Genomic DNA, 21,576 nt, shown 5'->3' with positions numbered 1-21,576 from the left:
TAGCCCATCTGCTTCAAGGTTCAACTTGTTGTGTATTCATAGATGGTATTCTGCATACCTTGGTTGTAACGAGTGGTTATTTGAGTTACTGTTGCCTTTCTATCATCTCGAACCAGTCTGCCCAATCTCCTCTGACATCAACAAGGCATTTTCGTCCACACAACTGCCGCTCACTGGATATTTTCTCTTTCGGACCATTCTCTGTAAACCCTAGAGATGGTTGTGTGTGAAAATCCCTGTAGATCAGCAGTTTTTGAAATACTCAGACCAGCCCGTCTGGCACCAACAACCATGCCACGTTCAAAGTCCCCTTTCTTCACCATTCTGATGCTCGGTTTGAACTTCAGCAAGTTGTCTTCACAATGTCTAGATGCCTAAATGCATTGAGTTGCTGCCATGTGATTGGCCGATTAGCAATTTGTGTTACCAAGCAATTGAACAGGTGTACCTAATAAAGTGGCTGGTAAGTGTATGTGTGTATATATATATATATATATATATATATATGTGTGTGTGTGTGTATGTATGTGTGTGTGTGTGTATATATATATATATATATATATATATATGCGTGTGTGTATGTATGTGCGTGTGTGTGTGTGTATATATATATATATATATATATATATATATATATATATATATATATATATACCTATATATATATATATATATATATATATATATATATATATATATATATATATATATATATATACAGTTTATATATACACCTTCAACATGTTTTGCCATGACCAGCTTTTTCAGAGGAGCCCCTTTAAAAAACCCAGTCACGGTGAAACATGTCAGGGGAGGGTGGGCAGTTTAATGGGCTCTCCAAATGATTTTAATAGCAAGAAAATGCTGGAAGAGTATTATACTATATAGTGTTAATTTATTTACAGCACCATTTTATTTATAGTGTCATTCAAGCGCATATTGTTAAACATTAAGGGGTCGATCCGATATAAAGCGTCGCCCGCAAAAGCCGGCGACGCCAATATTTGCGCGGATTTGGTATCACATATACGGCGTAACCTAGAAGTTACGCCCGTATATTTCTGCCGTCGCCCGCAGTTTTTTGGGCCATAGGCAGGTATACCAAACCCGCGCAGTTTGGTATCCAATATGCAGCGTAAGGACTTACGTGGCGAAAATGGAGAAAACTTACTCCATTTTCACCTCGCCACAAAAAGCAGCCGTAAGAAGCCTTACGCTGACTATTGGAGCCCCGTAACTCCCTAAACTAACTAGAAAATAAACCTAACACCTAACGCATGCGCAATGTCTATCTCCCTGTCAACCGCGATCTGCTAAAATAAACCTAACACCTAACGCATGCGCAATGTCTATCTCCCTGTCAACCGCGATCTGCTAAAATAAACCTAACACCTAACGCATGCGCAATGTCTATCTACCTGTCAACCGCGATCCCCCCCCCCCCCGAAATCCCTAATAAAGTTATTACCCCCTAAACCGCCGCTCCCGGACCCCGCCGCCATCTACATAAACTAACCCCCTACTGTGAGCCTCTAAAACCGCCGCCATCTGCCTTATCTATCCCCTAATCTGACCCCTTACACCGCCGCCACCTATATAAAAATGATTAACCCCTAATGTAAGCCCCTTACACCGCCGCCATCTCTATTAAAATGATTAACCCCTAATTTAATCTACCTACCCCGCCGCCAGCTATATTATCTATATTAACCCTAAGTATATTATAGTTAATATAGGTATTACATTATATATATTAACTATATTAACCCTAATTATATTAATATAGTTAATATAGTTACTATAGTATTTATATTAACTATATTAACTCTATCTAACCCTAACTAAATTTATATTAAATTAATCTAATTCATTTATAAACTAAAATATTCCTATTTAAATCTAAATACTTACCTATAAAATAAACCCTAAGATAGCTACAATATAATTAATAATTACATTGTAGCTATGTTAGGGTTAATATTTATTTTACAGGTAAATTGTTAATTATTTTAACTAGGTATAATAGATATTAAATAGTTATTAACTATTTAATATCTACCTAGTTAAAATAATTACCCAATTACCTGTAAAATAAATCCTAACCTAAGTTACAAATACACCTACACTATCAATAAATTTAATAAACTACTAACATCTATCTAAAAATACAATTAAATTAACTAAACTAAATTACAAAAACAAACAAACACTAAATTACAAAAAATAAAAAAAAGATTACAAGATATTTAAGCTAATTACACCTATTCTAAGCCCCCTAATAAAATAATAAACCCCCAAAATAAAAAAAATTCCCTGCCCTATTCTAAATTCAACAAATTTCAAAGCTCTTTACCTTACCAGCCCTTAAAAGGGCCTTTTGTGGGGCATGCCCCAAAGAATTCAGCTCTTTTGCATACAAGAAATACAATACCCCCCCCCCCATTACAACCCACCACCCACATACCCCTATTCTAAACCCACCCAAACCCCCCTTAAAAAAGCCTATCACTACCCCCCTGAAGATCTCCCTACCTTGTCTTCACCACACCGGGCCGAACTCCTGATCCGATCCGGGCGATGTCTTCCTCCAAGCGGCAAAGAAGAATTCTTCCTCCGGCGATGTCTTCCTCCAAGCGGCAAAGAAGAATTCTTCCTCCGGCGACGTCTTCCTCCAAGCGGCAGCAAAGTCTTCATTCTTCCGGCGGCATCTTCAATCTTCTTTCTTCGCTCCGCCGCCGCGGAGCATCCATCCCGGCCGACTGCTGAACTTGGAATGATGTACCTTTAAATGACGTCATCCAAGATGGCGTCCGCCGAATTCCGATTGGCTGATAGGATTCTATCAGCCAATCGGAATTAAGTTAAAAAAATCTGATTGGCTGATTGAATCAGCCAATCAGATTCAAGTTCAATCCGATTGGCTGATCCAATCAGCCAATCAGATTGAGCTCGCATTCTATTGGCTGATCGGAACAGCCAATAGAATGCGAGCTCAATCTGATTGGCTGATTGGATCAGCCAATCGGATTGAACTTGAATCTGATTGGCTGATTCAATCAGCCAATCAGATTTTTTTAACTTAATTCCGATTGGCTGATAGAATCCTATCAGCCAATCGGAATTCGGCGGACGCCATCTTGGATGACGTCATTTAAAGGTACATCATTCCAAGTTCAGCAGCCGGCCGGGATGGATGCTCCGCGGCGGCGGAGCGAAGAAAGAAGATTGAAGATGCCGCCGGAAGAATGAAGACTTTGCTGCCGCTTGGAGGAAGACGTCGCCGGAGGAAGAATTCTTCTTTGCCGCTTGGAGGAAGACATCGCCCGGATCGGATCAGGAGTTCGGCCCGGTGTGGTGAAGACAAGGTAGGGAGATCTTCAGGGGGGTAGTGTTAGGCTTTTTTAAGGGGGGTTTGGGTGGGTTTAGAATAGGGGTATGTGGGTGGTGGGTTGTAATGGGGGGGGGGGGTATTGTATTTCTTGTATGCAAAAGAGCTGAATTCTTTGGGGCATGCCCCACAAAAGGCCCTTTTAAGGGCTGGTAAGGTAAAGAGCTTTGAAATTTGTTGAATTTAGAATAGGGCAGGGAATTTTTTTTATTTTGGGGGTTTATTATTTTATTAGGGGGCTTAGAATAGGTGTAATTAGCTTAAATATCTTGTAATCTTTTTTTTATTTTTTGTAATTTAGTGTTTGTTTTTTTTTGTAATTTAGTTTAGTTAATTTAATTGTATTTTTAGATAGATGTTAGTAGTTTATTAAATTTATTGATAGTGTAGGTGTATTTGTAACTTAGGTTAGGATTTATTTTACAGGTAATTGGGTAATTATTTTAACTAGGTAGATATTAAATAGTTAATAACTATTTAATATCTATTATACCTAGTTAAAATAATTAACAATTTACCTGTAAAATAAATATTAACCCTAACATAGCTACAATGTAATTATTAATTATATTGTAGCTATCTTATGGTTTATTTTATAGGTAAGTATTTAGATTTAAATAGGAATATTTTAGTTTATAAATGAATTAGATTAATTTAATATAAATTTAGTTAGGGTTAGATAGAGTTAATATAGTTAATATAAATACTATAGTAACTATATTAACTATATTAACCCTAATATAATTAGGGTTAATATAGTTAATATATATAATGTAATACCTATATTAACTATAATATACTTAGGGTTAATATAGATAATATAGCTGGCAGCAGGGTAGGTAGATTAAATTAGGGGTTAATAATTTTAATAGAGATGGCGGCGGTGTTAAGGGCTCACTTTAGGGGGTTATAGATATAATATAGCTGGCGGCGGGGTACGGGAGCGGCGGTTTAGGGGTTAATAACTTTATTAGGTTGCGGCGGGGTAAAGGAGCGGCGGTTTAGGGGTTAATAGCTTTTTTATTGTTAGGCTAGTGAGGGGGGATAGCGGATAGAGGGTTAGACAATGCGGGCTATGTTAGGGAGGCGTGTTAGACAGTGCGGGCTATGTTAGGGAGGCGTGTTAGACAGTGCGGGCTATGTTAGGGAGGCGTGTTAGACAGTGCGGGCTATGTTAGGGAGGCGTGTTAGACAGTGCGGGTGTTTTAGACTTTAGCCAGGTTTTATAGGCGCCGGCAGATTCTAACGTGGCGCAAGTCACTGGCGACGCCAGAAATTTGTACTTACGCAGATTTCTGGACATCGCTGGTTTGTGAGACTTACGGCACGTTAGCATCTGACGGCGACCTATATGGGATGGCTCGAGTTGCGAGCTGAAACTGCGGGCGACGCCGGTTCCCTCGCTTGCGCCGCAAACTGCGATCGATATCGGATCGCGCCCTAAAATGGTGTAGTTTACTACCTATTTCTTCATAATATTCTTAAGAGATTGGTTTTTGCACAAAGGTGTATTCAGTGGAGAATTATAGGAAGTTTTAGCTTATATGTGCATGTTTACTATTTTCAGTTGCTGCAGCGCAGTTATTATTAGATAATAACAGCCTTAGACCTTAATAATGTTTGGTCCACTTTGTGGCAAGTGGTCCATTAAAGCAGGATTGGTTTAAACTATTGGCAGCATATCTATATACTGCAGCAATTATTTGAAGCAACTTTTAGTGGACTAAGAGTATATTAACTGATCATGGATTAATACCTACTTCCTAGGCCATTTAAGGGGATAGTATCCTCATCCACTCTTTATTCTATTGACCCAAGTACTAATACCTTATTATTCAGCCAAAGTTTTCTTGTGTTTTTAGTGTTTCCATTTTTTTAAATTGTTTCAATAAAAGTTATATTTTAACTTGACTCTGCCAAAGTAACCTTGTTCTAGTATAAGCCATTAAAGGGATACTAACCCCAATTTTTTTTCTAATTTATTCCTATAATCAATTTTTCTTCATTCTCATGGTATCTTTATTTGAAAAAGCAGGAATGAAAGCTTTGGAGCCATTTTTTGCTCAGCACCCTGGATAGTGCTTGCTGATTGGTGGTTACATTTAGCAATCCAATCAGCAAGCGCAACCCAGGTGCTGAACCTAAAATGGGCCGGCTCCAATGCTTTCATTCCTGCTTTTTTAAATGAAGATACCATGAGAATGAAGAAAAATTGATAATAGGAGTAAAACAGAAAGTTGCTTAAAATGGCATAATCTATCAGAATCAAGAAAGAAAAATTCTGGGTTTAGTATCCCTTTAAGGAAAGTGAGTGCTTTGAGTTGTACATAAACATCAGTCTAGCACTTACTTTCATAAAAACACTAAAATACTTAAAGGGACAGTAAAGTCAAAAGTAAACTTTCATGATTCAGATACAGCATGCCATTTTAAACAACTTTCCAATTTACTTCTGTTATCAAATTTGCTTTGTACTCTTGGTATCTTTTACTGAAGAGTAAAACTAGGTGGGTGCATAAGAGCTCAGGAGTGTGCACGTGTCTTTAGTATTCTATGTCAAGAGTGTTTTGCAGCATTGTTTAACAAAGCTACAAATAATGTTGCAAAAACACTGCTGCCATACAGTATTATTATTATCGGTTATTTGTAGAGCACTAGAGACTCATGCACACTCCTGATCTCTTATGAGCCTACCTAGTTTTATACTTCAATAATATTAATTTTGACTTTACTGTCTCTTTAACAAGTAACACTTTGAATCTATTAACTCTGTTGACAAATAAAATATGACCATGATGATTGCAATGACAGTGTCATAGTACTATTACTGATGTACCTTAGGTGGCCGATCAAATTCTAACTCAAGTGGGTTATGTGGATTGGAAAACTTGTTTAAATTTTTTTTTTTTTTTTTTTAAATAAATGGGTTTGCATGACACATTCTAAAGGTTTGAATCAAGGCCCTATATAAGAAATGTACAGACTAAAGGGACATTATACTGCTGGGTACAACTACAGTAACATGGTCACTACTCACCATCCTATTGCATTTCCTTCTGTACCAAAAGCCGTTCTCTTATTTTAACTCATTGCAGAATCCCGCTGGTACAGCTCTGCATTTTACACTGTGCGCCGCCATCTTGTAGCACGCGTAGGGTTGCAAACCATTCATGGAAAAAATACTGACCAAGCTTATTAGCATAAATTTGCATAAATGATTTAACAGCATGAATCAGGGTGGCAACTAAGCACCCAGTGTGAAGATGCAGCTTCACTAACTGATAATTGTAAGGGGTTAAAATCAGGGAACAACTTTAGACAGCTGCAGGCACAGAAGGTGAGTAGTAACCATTGTATTGTAGTTGTACTGAGCAGTTTAATGTCCCTTTAATGTGACTAGTGTGTGGCCTATGTTACCCTGTAGTGTGGCCGTATTCTTCCCCTGGGTTTCAGAGCAGGACTGTCAGGGACTGTGAATCTTCTCTAAGTGACACATACATCAGAACATTCCAGAGCACCTGGTCTGCGCTGTGAGGCTTCTTTGTAAAAGAGGCTGCAGCTGCCGTCTGTCACATGCACTGCCTGTCACCCCCAACTTCCACACAGTCAGGGATTGTATCTACCAACCTAACTGCAGCCCCCCAGTGTGGTGATGTCGCCCTCTAGTGAGTATTCATCACAAACATTACATTCCCTATTTTCATGTTTATGTGAGGAAATTCTATATTATGAGGAATACAATTTGCTGCTTACTGTAAACTCTGAAAAGTGTGTAAGCCACAATTACAATGCGATTGTGGAAATGATCATAAACAGGAAAAAGACGTCCCCCCAAACATTAATAATAAGAATATGGTAATATGCTGCATACTTGCTTCTTGGTATTTTATTGTATATTAAAGGACAAACTCATTAGTAAGAAAGAACATTAAAGCAAAGATGGTATCTGTCTTGGAGATGGAGAAAGGGCAAGCTTTTGGGACACTTGCATCCCTTCATCAGGCAATAGTTTGGCAAGCTTTTTTTTAACCTACAGATGTCATGTTTTAAAAACTGATCATTCAGAGCATATAAGTAAAAAAAAAACTTTCCAAATTACATGCACACTGCTCTGAGGAATCAGCTCCTACTGAGCATGTGCATGAATTCACAATATATACATATATCCCTTTTGGGATTGGCTGATGGCTGTCACATGATACAAGGGAAGGGAAAATGCTATTAACTTTGACATTTTACAGACAAAAATGTTTTACTATGCATTTGACATTCAAAGTAAGTTGTATTGTCTTTTTATTATGTACTTGTTGATTATGAATTGAATGGGCATTTTTACAATCTGGGTTTAGTGCAACTTCTTATTTAATGACTCACTGATATATGACTGTAATGAGCAGTCGTCAGTTTCATGTAAGCTGATGAACCTGCTTCATACGCAAGCTCTGTGCCAAGTAAATGCTGGTACTGCCAATAATGCACATGTTCATGTAATGTGTTGGTACTATCCTTTATGGTTCTGTCATATCATGTGGCATGCTGGTACTGAAACTAGAAAATCCGCTTTAAAAGTCATGTAACCTTTTGTTCCTGTCTCTGGCTTCCCCACATTTTTCCTTTTAGGTTTGATAGTAACTTCTGGCTTTCTTCCCAGTACGACTCCCTCCACTAGCTCCATGGAAATGCCGGCAGCCTTGTGTCTTCAGGATGTGCCAATTGCCTGAGGTTAGGGAGTCATCTGCCACTCCTCTTGTAACAATACCTCTCATGGCACACTTAAGGCTGGTTCCCATATGGGCAAACTGTGCTTATCCCTTGGCTAGAGGTCCCTATAGCAGTGTATGGGTCATAGTATATAGTGACCTGTCTGGCTAAGTACTATCACAGTTGTCTAGGGTTTGTAAAACTACCTATTGCTTCCAAACAATGTATGAGTTGTACTGACAAAATCAGCTTCCTACCATGAAGAGGAGACTCTGAAATTAACTTTCCTCTATCTGGATGTCACATTTCCCCTGAAGCCCCTGTACCTTTCATCTCTTGCAGATATCTGGTTATGATGGTATCAGAAGTGGTTTGACACTGAGCTCACATGAGGGCCGTCCCCAGACCCTCAATATGGTAAGAAGACTCCTCTCTCCTCTCTGTGGATCAATAGATAGACCCAGCAGAGCATCTGGTCCACTGCTCCTGTCCGCTATATTTTCCTTCTGCATGAATCTGACAGCTGGTGCATCCTCTGCTTTCCATGATATTGATGGCAGAGCTGTCATTAACTTTTCCTCAGCATGAGATCCTGCTTCCACTTGCTCCTTTTTTACCTCACGCTTTAAACTTCATTTTACAAACTCTGCTTCAAGAAGGAATACACAAGAACATTGAAAGAAAAATGCCTAACGGTCAACACTTTTTAGCTTAAGGTTCCCTGCTATGTTATACATTTTTTTTCTGCATATTTTCCCTGGCTTTCTCCTTTATCTATGCTTTTAAGTGCAGGATTCACAGCTATGTATCACAGTTTGCTAGTGCAAGATACAAAGCTGTCCTTTCTTGCACTACTATCTATCACTGCTTCTTAGTGTATTTCACTGCTTCCTTATCACTAAATGTTTAATACACGGATCTCACACTGATTTAGTGGAAAGTGCAGGTCTGTGTCATCTGAATTATAGTGAAGGATGTGTGTGCAACTGCTTTTTAATGCAATGTGCATTGCTATTTCACTTCTTCATAGTGGAAATGCTCTCTTACCTCTCACTGTCTATAAGTTCAATGTGCACACCTATATCTCACTTCCTCTTAGTGCAATGTGCACACCTATATCTCACTTTCTCTTAGTGCAAGGTGCACACCTATATCTCACTTTCTCTTAGTGCAAGGTGCACACCTATATCTCACTTTCTCTTAGTGCAATGTGCACACCTATATCTCACTTTCTCTTAGTGCAATGTGCACACCTATATCTCACTTTCTCTTAGTGCAATGTGCACACCTGTATCTCACTGTCTATAAGTGCAATGTGCACACCTATATCTCACTTTCTCTTAGTGCAATGTGCACACTTATATCTCACTTTCTCTTAGTGCAAGGTGTACACCTATATCTCACTTTCTCTTAGTGCAAGGTGCACACCTATATCTCACTTTCTCTTAGTGCAATGTGCACACCTATATCTCACTTTCTCTTAGTGCAATGTGCACACCTATATCTCACTTTCTCTTAGTGCAATGTGCACACCTGTATCTCAGTGTCTCTTACTGCAATGTGCACACCTGTATCTCAGTGTCTCTTACTGCAATGTGCACACCTATATCTCACTGTCTCTTACTGCAAGGTGCACACCTATATCTCACTGTCTTTTAATGCAATGCCCACACCTGTATCTCACGTATATTAGTGCAAGGGGCACACCTGTATCTCACTGTCTCTTAATGCAAGGTGCACACCTGTATCTCACTGTCTCTTAATGCAATGCCCACACCTGTATCTCACTGTCTCAATGCAATGCCCACACTTGTATCTCACTGTCTCTTAATGCAATGCCCACACCTGTATCTCACTGTCTCTTAATGCAATGCCCACACCTGTATCTCACGTCTATTAATACAAGGGGCACACCTGTATCTCACTGTCTCTTTGTGCAAGGTGCACACCTGTATCTCACTGTCTCTTAGAGCAAGGTGCACAACTGTATCTCACTGTCTCTTACTGCAAGGGGCACACCTGTATCTCACTGTCTCTTAATGCAATGCCCACACCTGTATCTCACTGTCTCTTAATGCAATGCCCACACCTGTATCTCACTGTCTCTTAATGCAATGCCCACACCTGTATCTCACGTCTATTAGTGCAAGGGACACACCTGTATCTCACTGTCTCTTAATGCAATGCCCACACCTGTATCTCACTGTCTCTTAATGCAATGCCCACACCTGTATCTCACGTCTATTAGTGCAAGGGACACACCTGTATCTCACTGTCTCTTTGTGCAAGGGGCACACCTGTATCTCACTGTCTCTTTGTGCAAGGTGCACACCTGTATCTCACTGTCTCTTAGAGCAAGGTGCACACCTGTATCTCACTGTCTCTTACTGCAAGGGGCACACCTGTATCTCACTGTCTCTTAATGCAATGCCCACATCTGTATCTCACTGTCTCTTAATGCAATGCCCACACCTGTATCTCACTGTCTCTTAATGCAATGCCACCACCTGTATCTCACGTCTATTAATGCAATGCCCACACCTGTATCTCACTGTCTCTTAATGCAATGCCAACACCTGTATCTCACGTCTATTAATGTAATGCCCACACCTGTATCTCACGTCTATTAGTGCAAGGGACACACCTGTATCTCACTGTCTCTTAATGCAATGCCCACACCTGTATCTCACTGTCTCTTAATGCAATGTCAACACCTGTATCTCACGTCTATTAATGTAATGCCCACACCTGTATCTCACGTCTATTAGTGCAAGGGACACACCTGTATCTCACTGTCTCTTAATGCAATGCCCACACCTGTATCTCACTGTCTCTTAATGCAATGCCCACACCTGTATCTCACTGTCTCTTACTGCAAGGGGCACACCTGTATCTCACTGTCTCTTACTGCAAGGGGCACACCTGTATCTCTTACTGTTTCTTAGTGCAAGGTGCACACCTGTATCTCTTACTGTCTCTTACTGCAAGGTGCACACCTGTATCTCACTGTCTCTTACTGCAAGGGGCACACCTGTATCTCACTGTCTCTTACTGCAAGGTGCACACCTGTATCTCTTACTGTCTCTTAGTGCAAGGTGCACACCTGTATCTCACTGTCTCTTACTGCAAGGGGTGCACCTATATCTGTCTATCAGTGCAAGGGCACACCTTTATATCACTGTCTCTTACTGCAAGGGGCACACCTATATCTCTGTTTCCTATTGAAAGGGACACACCTATATCTAACTATCTCTCAATGAAAGATGCACCTATATCTCTATATTTCTTAGGTGCCCACCTATATCTCACTGTCTCTTTCTGCAAGATGCATAGTTATTTTTTACTGCTTGTGGGCACTTTCTTGCTTTTCGGTGTAAAATGAATAACCTTTTCGCAGTGTTTCTTAGTGTGAAATGCACAATTATATCTTAGATTGTTGTAGTATAAATATTCACAGTTATGTCTTACGTTGTTCTAGTGTAATATGCACAGCGATGTCTTGCTGTTTATTTTAAACTTCACTGCCATATCTGATTGCTTTTTGGCTTAAGCTGAATAACCTATATTATTACATGTAAGGGTACTGAAGGACTGCTTGGAAAAATCCATTCAGATTTATTGAAATCTGTGTCACTATAATTTTTAGTCAGCATATACTGTAGTGCAGAATGAACGAACAAGAAGACTTCAAAAATACACATCAGAATATACAGTTTTAGATAACTATGTATAATGTACACTGCTGATGGCCAACTGGCGGCCCGAGGGCTACATGCGGCCCTAGGTACTAGTTTTGTGGCCCTTCCGGAAAATGGGAGCTATCAATGTGTGCTAGAATTTCTGTGGCCCTAGAATAAAGTGTAACTAAAATGTGTGCTTTGGGGTGGGAATAAGAGCCCTCTGGAGCAGACAGAAAGTGTCCTGCAAACTTATCCTATATCTATTTTATACTTCTGCAATTTTATATTATTTGTTTAATAGCCATAAAGTTAGATGCGGCTTCTAAAATATTGATGTGCTAGGAAGCTGGTCACCACAGATGTACACAGTGCTGTAGGACACATGCTCAGGCTAGTCCTGCCCTCTAGTGTACAATTAACATATGAACTTAATGGTGGAAAATAATTCTCAGTATAATAGGAGCCACAAGTTACTCATTAATATTTATCTATATCTCATTTAACTATATAAAGTGGTAAATTAGGCATTATATTACATAAAACATATATACAATGTAAGCTTTACACAAGTTCCTAAGCTTGATCATTTGAATGGAAGTAATAGCGCTTTGTCACTAATCTCAGTTGACCTGCACGCAGTTTAAGCGGCCTAAACAGTGCTGCAGCTCCTACATAACTGCTTTATAGATATTACTCTCTATGAGTGCCTCTATGACATAATAGCAACAGTATCCTGTGACTGTTATGTGCAATCTTCACCCTGGGCGTCCTCGGACCTCTTTCTCTTTATGAGCCCTATAAGCAATTGTACAACTGCTTACCTGCCGTATAACTGCTTGCTTAGGTAACTAAAACTCAGTGCAGAGAATTAAAGAGAAAAAATCCTCTGCATACGGTTTACTGCAACCAGGGACAGGCACGCACCAAGACTGTGGTGGACATTTTCCAAAGTACTGATCTTAGTGAAGGACACTAAAGTATATTTCAAATTAAAAACATCCAAAAACACTCTATTTACCGAAAGGGTAGTGGATGCGTTGTGGAAAAGCAATCCAGCCGCAGTGGTAGAGACAGTGAAGGAGTTTAAACATGCATGGGATAGGTATACACTATGCTAGATCAGTCTCACACACACACTTGATTGCACACTCGGTATCACACACACCCTCACAGTCTCACATCCACACCCGCTTACACACTCTTACACAAACATTCGATTGCACACTATCGATGGCACACTATCAATCACACACACACCCTCCCAGTCTCATACACACACCCACACTCTTACACATACCTTTATTCACACACATGATTTTGCAGTCTCACACTGTCACACACACACTCTCACAGTCTCACACAATGTCTCACTCTTTTGCACACTGTCACACACACTGTCTGACAACTTCAGCCTTTCACACTGTGTCCTCACTCCACTCCACAAAATGGTTGGCGGACACTGCAAGGGCCAGTCACGGACACCAGTGTCCGTGTACGGACACCTTGCCTATCCCTGACTGCAACTGCCATTTAACCCTTGAATCATAGAGAAAGGATCCTCTGCATAGACCTAACCCCCAACTGCCGCTCATCTGACCTCCCACACTACAAAACACTAACTGGGCTGTTTGAACCTCCTTCAAACAAAATACCATAATTGCACCTTCCCAAAGCTCCCAATGTAAGATACCCTAACTGTGACCTCCTTACCCCAAAGTTAACTCTTACTACCACTTAATTCCTGAACCATTACTCATAATGGTTGAGCTAAATTCCTCCCTGCAGTCAGCCCTAATGGGATCTAAATTTTGACTTTAAGGGACATTAAAGAGACATTAAACCTACATTTTTTCTTTCATGATTCAGATAGAGTATCCCATTTTAAATAACTTTCTAATTTACTTCTATTATCTAATTTGCTTCATTCTCTTGATATTCTTTCCTGAAAAGCATATCTAGATAGGCTCAGTGGCTTCTGATTGGTGGCTGCACATAGATGCCTCATGTGATTGGCTCACCAATGTGCATTGCTATTTCTTTAACAAAGGATATCTAAAGATTGCAGCAAGTTAGATAATAGAAGTAAATTGGAATGCTGTTTAAAATTGTATTCTCTATCTGAATCATTAAAGAGAAAATTTGGGTTTAATGACCCTTTAAAGTGCTGGGTACAATTACAGTAGCAGGTTACTATTCTGCTATTGTTTTTTCCTACTGTACCTGCAGCTGTCTTCAAAGTCATTCCCTTATTTTAACCCCTTACAAGTATCAGTTAGTAAAGCTGCATCTTCACACTGGGCTTAAAGGGACATTAAACCCAAATCTTTTCTTTCATGATTCAGATAGAGAATACCATTTTAAACAACTTTCTTATTTACTTCTATTATGTAATGTGCTTCATTCTCTTGATATTCTTTCCTGAAAATCATATCTAGATAGGCTCAGTAGCTTCTGATTGGTAGCTGCACATAGATGCCTCATGTGATTGGCTCACTCGTGTGCAGTGATATTTCTTTAAGAAAGGATATTTAAATAATGAAGCAAATTAGATAATAGAAGTAAATTGGAAAGTTGTTTAAAATTGTATTTTTTACCTGAATCATAAAAGAACATTTTTAGGTTTAATACTGAGGCTCTTGTACTGGAGGCTGCCATCTTGGAGCTCAGGTTTTCTCACAGCCTGTGACTTAAGCAGTGCACACTCACAGATCAGTGATAGTCAATTTTGTATAGCTGTATAATGTGCTTCAAGTTAGTGTGCATGATACACCATTTACTCAGTTTTACAGTTACACAAAATATATTTAAAAGAAGCACTCAACAATAATATAGAGCAATGCAGCAAAAATGGCCAGCTCCTGCTTTGTATCATGCACCCTGACCTGAAGCACAGTATACATCTATAAATAATTAAATAGGAAATATTACTGATCTGTGAGTGTGCACTGCTTATATTACAGGCTGTGGGAATACTTAAGCTCCCAGGTGGCAGCCCCCAGTACAATGAGGCGGAGCTTCAGTATATGGCACCTTTAAACTATTAAAACAGGAGAATGGATTTGAAAAGAGCTGCAGGAACAGGATGAAATGCAATAACATACGCCTAGATTACGAGTTTTGTGTTAGAGGCTGTGCAGTGCTAACGAGCAGTTTATGCTCACCGCTCACTTACAGACAGCGCTGGTATTGCGGGTTTCTACAAACCCAGTGTTAGCTGCAAAAAAGTGAGCGTAGAGCAAAATTTTGTTCCACATCTCACCTCAATACCAGTGCTGCTTACCTTAGCGGTGAACTGGTAAAACGTGTTAATGCACGATTTCACCATAGGAATCAATGGGGGAGAGACGGCTGGAAAAAAAACTAACACCTGCAAAAAAGCAGCGTAAAGCTGCTAACGCAGCCCCATTGATTCCTATGGGGAAATAAAAGTTTTGTCTACACCTAACACCCTAACATGAACCCCGAGTCTAAACACCCCCAATCTTACACTTATTAACTCCTAATCTGCCACCCCGACATCGCTGACACCTACATTATACTTATTAACCCCTAATCTGCCGCTCCGGACACCGCCCCGCCACCTACATTATACTTATGAACCCCTAATCTGTCGCCCCCAACATCGACGACACCTACATTTTATTTATTAACCCCAACTCTGCCGCCCCCAATGTCGCCGCAACCTACCTACATTTATTAACCCCTAATCTGCCGCCCCCAACAATAAAGGTATTAACCCCTAAACCTAAGTCTAACCCTAACCCTAACACCCCCTAACTTAAATATAATTAAAATAAATCTTAATAAAATTACTACAATTAACTAAAAAATTCCTATTTAAAACTAAATACTTACCTATAAAATAAACCGTAAGCTAGATACAATATAACTAATAGTTACATTGTAGATAGTTTAGGGTTTATTTTTATTTTACAGGCAACTTTGTATTTATTTTAACTAGGTAGAATAGTTATAAAATAGTTATTAACTATTTAATAACTACCTAGTTAAAATAAAGACAAACACTAAATTACAGAAAATAATAAAGAAATTACAAGATTTTTAAACTAATTACACCTAATCTAATCCCCCTAACAAAATAAAAAAGCCCCCCAAAATAAAAAAGCCCTACCCTACACTAATTACAAATATCCCTTAAAAGGGCCTTTTGCGTGGGCATTGCCCCAAAATAATCAGCTCTCTTACCTGTAAAAAAATTACAATCCCCCCCCAACATTAAAACCCACCACCCACACAACCAACCCTACTCTAAAACCCACCCAATACCCCCTTAAAAAACCTAACACTAACCCCTTGAAGATCACCCTACCGTGAGAAGTCTTCACCCAATCTGGCCGAAGTCCTCAACGAATCTGGCAGAAGTGGTCCTCCAGACGGGCAGAAGTGGTCCTCCAGACGGGCAGAAGTCTTCATCCAACCGGGCAGAAGTGGTCCTCCAGACGGGCAGAAGTCTTCATCCAGACGGCATCTTCTATCTTCATCCATCTGGCGCCGAGCGGGTCCATCTTCAAGACATCCGTCGGGGAGTATCCTCTTCTTTCCACGGCCGACGACTGAATGAAGGTTCCTTTAAATGGCATCCCTTCAATTCCGAATGGCTGATAGAATTCTATCAGCCAATCAGAATTAAGGTAGAAAAAATCATATTGGCTGATGCAATCAGCCAATAGGATTGAACTGGCATTCTATTGGATGATTGGAACAGCCAATAGAATGCCAGCTCAATCCTATTGGCTGATTGGATCAGCCAATAGGATTGAAATTCAATCCTATTGGCTGATTGCATCAGCTAATAGGATTTTTTCTACCTTAATTCCGATTGGCTGATAGAATTCTATCAGCCAATCGGAATTGAAGGGACGCCATCTTAGATGACGTCATTTAAAGGAACCTTCATTCAGTCGTCGGCCGTGGAAAGAAGAGGATGCTCTGTGTCGGATGTCTTGAAGATGGACCCGCTCTGCGCCGGTTGGATGAATATAGCAGATGTCGTCTGGATGAAGACTTCAACCCGCCTGGAGGACCACTTCTGCCCGTTTGGATGAAGACTTCTGCCCATCTGGAGGACCACTTCTGCCGGATTCGTTGAGGACTTCGGCCCGGTTGGGTGAAGACTTCTCACGGTAGGGTGATCATCAAGGTGTTAGTGTTAGGTTTTTTTAAGGGGGTATTGGGTGGGTTTTAGAGTAGGGTTGGTTGTGTGGGTGGTGGGTTTTAATGTTGGGGGGGTTGTAATTTTTTTTAAAGGTAAAAGAGCTGATTACTTTGGGGCGATGCCCCGCAAAAGGCCCTTTTAAGGGCTATTTGTAATTTAGTGTAGGGTAGGGCTTTTTTATTTTGGGGGGGGGGCTTTTTTATTTTGTTAGGGGGATTAGATTAGGTGTAATTAGTTTAAAAATCTTGTAATTTCTTTATTATTTTCTGTAATTTAGTGTTTGTTTTTTTGTACTTTAGATAATTTTATTTAATTGTAATTAATTGTATTTAATTTAGGTAATTAATTTAATTGTAGTGTAGTGTTAGGTGTAATTGTAACTTAGGTTAGGTTTTATTTTACAAGTAAATTTGTATTTATTTTAACTAGGTAGTTATTAAATAGTTTAAAATAAATACAAAGTTGTCTGTAAAATAAAAATAAACCCTAAGATAGCTACAATGTAACTATTAGTTATATTGTAGCAAGTTTAGGGTTTATTTTATAGGTAAGTATTTAGTTTTTATTAGGAATAATTTAGTTAATTGTAGTAATTTTCTTTAGATTTATTTAAATTATATTTAAGTTAGGAGGTGTTAGGGTTAGATTTAGGCTTAGGGGTTAATAACTTTATTATAGTGGCGGCGACGTTGGGTGCGGCAAATTAGGGGTTAATAAATGTAGGTAGGTGGCGGTGATGTTAGGGCCGGCAGATTAGGGGTTAATAATATTTAAATAGTGCTTGCGATGCGGGAGTGCGGCGGTTTAGGGGTTAATATATTTATTATAGTGGCAGCGATGTCCGGTTCGGCAGATTAGGGGTTAAAATATTTATTTTAGTGTTTGCAATGTGGGGGGGGGGGCCTCGGTTTAGGGGTTAATAGGTAGTTTATGGGTGTTAATGTACTTTTTAGCACTTTAGTTAAGAGTTTTATGTTACGGCGTTGTAGTGTAAAACTCTTAACTACTGACTTTTAAATGCGGTACCAGGCTTGACAGGAGAGGGTTTTCCGCTCACTTTTGGTCAGACTCGTAATACCGGTGCTATGCAAGTCCCATTGAAAATATAGGATACGCAATTGACCTAAGTGGATTTGTAGTATTTCCGAGTCTGGCCAAAAAAGTGAGCGGTACACCTGTACCTTCAAGACTCGTAATACCAGCGGGCGTTAAAAAGCAGCGTTAGGACCTCTTAAAGCTGCTTTTTAAGGCTAACGCACAACTCGTAATCTAGGCCATAGTGAGTAGTAACTATTCTAGGGTAGTTGTGCCCAGCAGTTTAGTGTCCCTTTAAAATAAGAGAATGACTTTAAAGAGAGCTGTAGGAACAGGAGGAAAAACAACAGAATGGTAAGTAGTAACCATGTTACTGTAGTTGCAGTAGCCCTTTTACTGTCCCTTTAATTCCTTAAGCTTAATGGCTGAATAAAGTCCCCCAATGCATTTAACCCTCAATGCAACTTGACCAATCATATGTCCTTCATTAGTAACCCCTTCATCTCTAACACCTCCACACTATCCCTCATTAGACTTATACAATCTCCCCACAATCATTAGCTCAGGCTTACTTGGTTGAGATTCCTCCTTCAATTTTTTATTTTTTAACAATCTTGATTGGTTGAATGATTTACAGCAAGACTGTTTAATCTAGAACTAGAACAGGAACTTTTAGTCCAGATGGATCTTTTTTTTTTTTTTTTTATTCAATTTTTGTTCGGTTTTAAAATGAAAGGTAACACTTGGGGACACGCAGGTCCCCTGTTCAAACATACACAAACATAAGGATTGGACACGCAGGTCCGGTTGCAATAGCTGACAAAACATTGATACATCATAAGTAAATTGCAGGGATTTGTGGTGAAAATAATTCACCGAGATTGAACCCTGATGTGGGCTCTAAATATGGGGGGGAGGTGGTACTTATAAATTAAGTTTAATGCTCCAAGGAATAAGTCAGAATGTGTTGCTGTAATATATATTAACAAATTTATGCATATAGAGTGAGGAGCAGGTGTTTTCAACATCTTGAAAACAAATGAGTCGCACATTATACCCGATACATATTTAGCACCCACTGTACCTAGTACTCACTGTGCCTAGCACACACTTAACCCAGCATACCTAGCATACAGTGTATCTTGCACACATTGTACCTAGAACACATTGTACCCAGCACACATTGTCCTTAGCACCTACTGTACCTAGCTCACGCCATACTTAGCACATGCCGTACCCAGCACCCACCTTGCCTAGCACTCGCAGTACCCAGCACACGTTGAACCTAGCACACATGGTACTCAGCACACATGGCACCTAAAACACGAGACCTAGCACACATTGTACCTAGCACACATTGTACCCAGCACACATTGTGCTTAGCACCTACTGTACCTAGCTCATGCCATACCTAGCACATGCCGTACTAAGCACCCCCCTTGCCCAGCACTCGCAGTACCTAGCACACGTTGAACCTTGCACACATGGTACTCAGCACATATGGCACCTAAAACACGAGACCTAGCACACATTGTACCTAGCACACATTGTACCTAGCACACATTGTACCCAGCACACATTGTACCCAGCTCACATTGTGCTTAGCACCTACTGTACCTAGCTCACGCCATACCTAGCACATGCCGTACCCAGCACCCCCCTTGCCTAGCACTCGCAGTACCTAGCACACGTTGAACCTAGCACACATGGTACTCAGCACACATGGCACCTAAAACACGAGACCTAGCACACACTGTACCTAACACACGCTGTACCTAGCACACGCTGTACCTAGCACACGTTGTACCTAGCACACATTGTACCTACCACCTACTGTACCTAGCTCATGCTATACCTAGCACACGCCATGCCCAGCACCCACCTTGCCTAGCACTCGCAGTACCTAGCACCCGTTGAACCTAGCCCGCATGGTACTTAGCACCCATTGAACCTAGCACCCATGATACCTAGCACCCATGATACCTAGCACACATGATACATAGCACACATGATACATAGCACACATGATACATAGCACACATGATACATAGCACACATGATACCTAGCTCACATGATATCTAGCTCCCACTGCACCTATTTCTCACTGCACCTAGCTCACGCTATACCTAGCACACACCGTGCCCAGCACCCGCCTTGCCTAGCACACGCAGTACCTAGCCCACACTGAACCTAGCGCACATTGTGCCTAGCACACACTGTGCCTCGCAAACACACTGTGCCTAATACACATTATACCTAGCACCCATTATACCTAGCTCACATTGTAACTAACACCCATTGTACCTAGCACACATTATACATAGCACCTACTGTACCTAGCTCACGCTATACCTAGCACACGCCATGCCCAGCACCCACCTTTCCTGGCACACACAGTACCCAGCACACGTTGAACCTAGCACACATGACACCCAGCACACACATGACACCCAGCACACACATGACACCCAGCACACACGATACCCAGCACACACACGATACCCAGCACACAAACGATACCCAGCACACAAACGATACCCAGCACACACATGATACCCAGCACACACATGATACCCAGCACACGCACGATACCCAGCACACATGATACCGAGCACACATGGTACCTAGCACACATGGTACCTAGTACATATGGCGCCTAACCTAAGGTATGTTGGCAATATTTAATTGGGCAACATCCTCTCTAAATACTATAAGTTAGCAGGAGTACCTAACACATACAGTACCTAACATAAACATCACCAAGCACACGCTGTACCCAGCACACATGGCACCTAGCACACCCAGTACCTAGCTCACACAGTACCTAGCACAAGCAACCCCAGGCACGAGCAGCACCTAGCACACACGTCACTTAGCACATACAGTACCTAGCACATACAGTACCTAGCACATACAGTACCTAGCACACACCACACATCTAGGACACATAGTACCTAGCACACGCAGCACCTATCTCTCACACACAATACCTAGCTCAAGCTGCACCTTGATCAAATAGTACCTACCACAAACATTACCCAGCCTTGACAGTACCTATATACAATAGCAGGCAAGTTGCAAGGTGTAGGAATTATATGTCACTAGAAATAAATCCAACATATGAAGTATAAAGAAACTTAGCAACCGATAGCTTAAGTTAAATGTTAATATAAATAAAACTATATAGTAATACAATAGGTCTATACCATTACGTTGGGATAAGAAATCGCTCTTGAGCCTGTAAACAAACAATGTTGAAAAAAAATATAGTACATCTATACCCAATAGTATGGAGAGTTGGGAATTCACTGGAGATAGAAAATATATATACCTGGAGGACTGCCTATTGGAAATCTAATACACCATTTTGCCTTGATGTACACAAATCACATGAAACTTGTATCAGTTTGGACATCTATACATAAAACATGTAAATAATTGTTAAACATGGAACAATGAATGTATCTAACAAGAGTATGCCTAATAAGACACCAGATTTATACAATGACAGGTTTGGAACAACAGGTTCATGGTTGTAGCAGGTCCTTATATAAACAGCACACAGAAATAAGCTTATCATTAATATCTAGTTCCA

At 40.2% G+C, this 21,576-nt stretch overlaps 1 protein-coding gene across 2 annotated transcripts in view; it reads left to right on the top strand.

The window, feature by feature from the left end:
* The window catches only part of SEPTIN5 (septin 5), a 94,078-nt gene that overhangs the window by 15,749 nt on the left and 56,753 nt on the right, over nucleotides 1-21,576 (top strand). For both annotated transcript variants that reach the window (XM_053701931.1, XM_053701932.1), the window contains exon 2: nucleotides 8,432-8,506. In XM_053701931.1, coding sequence (XP_053557906.1) covers nucleotides 8,504-8,506 — 3 coding nt within the window. In that variant the 5' untranslated portion in view covers nucleotides 8,432-8,503. The remainder of the gene's footprint in view (nucleotides 1-8,431; nucleotides 8,507-21,576) is intronic.

The sequence above is a fragment of the Bombina bombina genome, chromosome 2, assembly GCF_027579735.1.
Source record: "Bombina bombina isolate aBomBom1 chromosome 2, aBomBom1.pri, whole genome shotgun sequence".
NCBI lineage: Eukaryota > Metazoa > Chordata > Amphibia > Anura > Bombinatoridae > Bombina > Bombina bombina.
The sequence above is the reverse complement of the archived record's forward strand: the minus strand, read 5'-3'. Positions and strand labels throughout refer to the sequence as shown.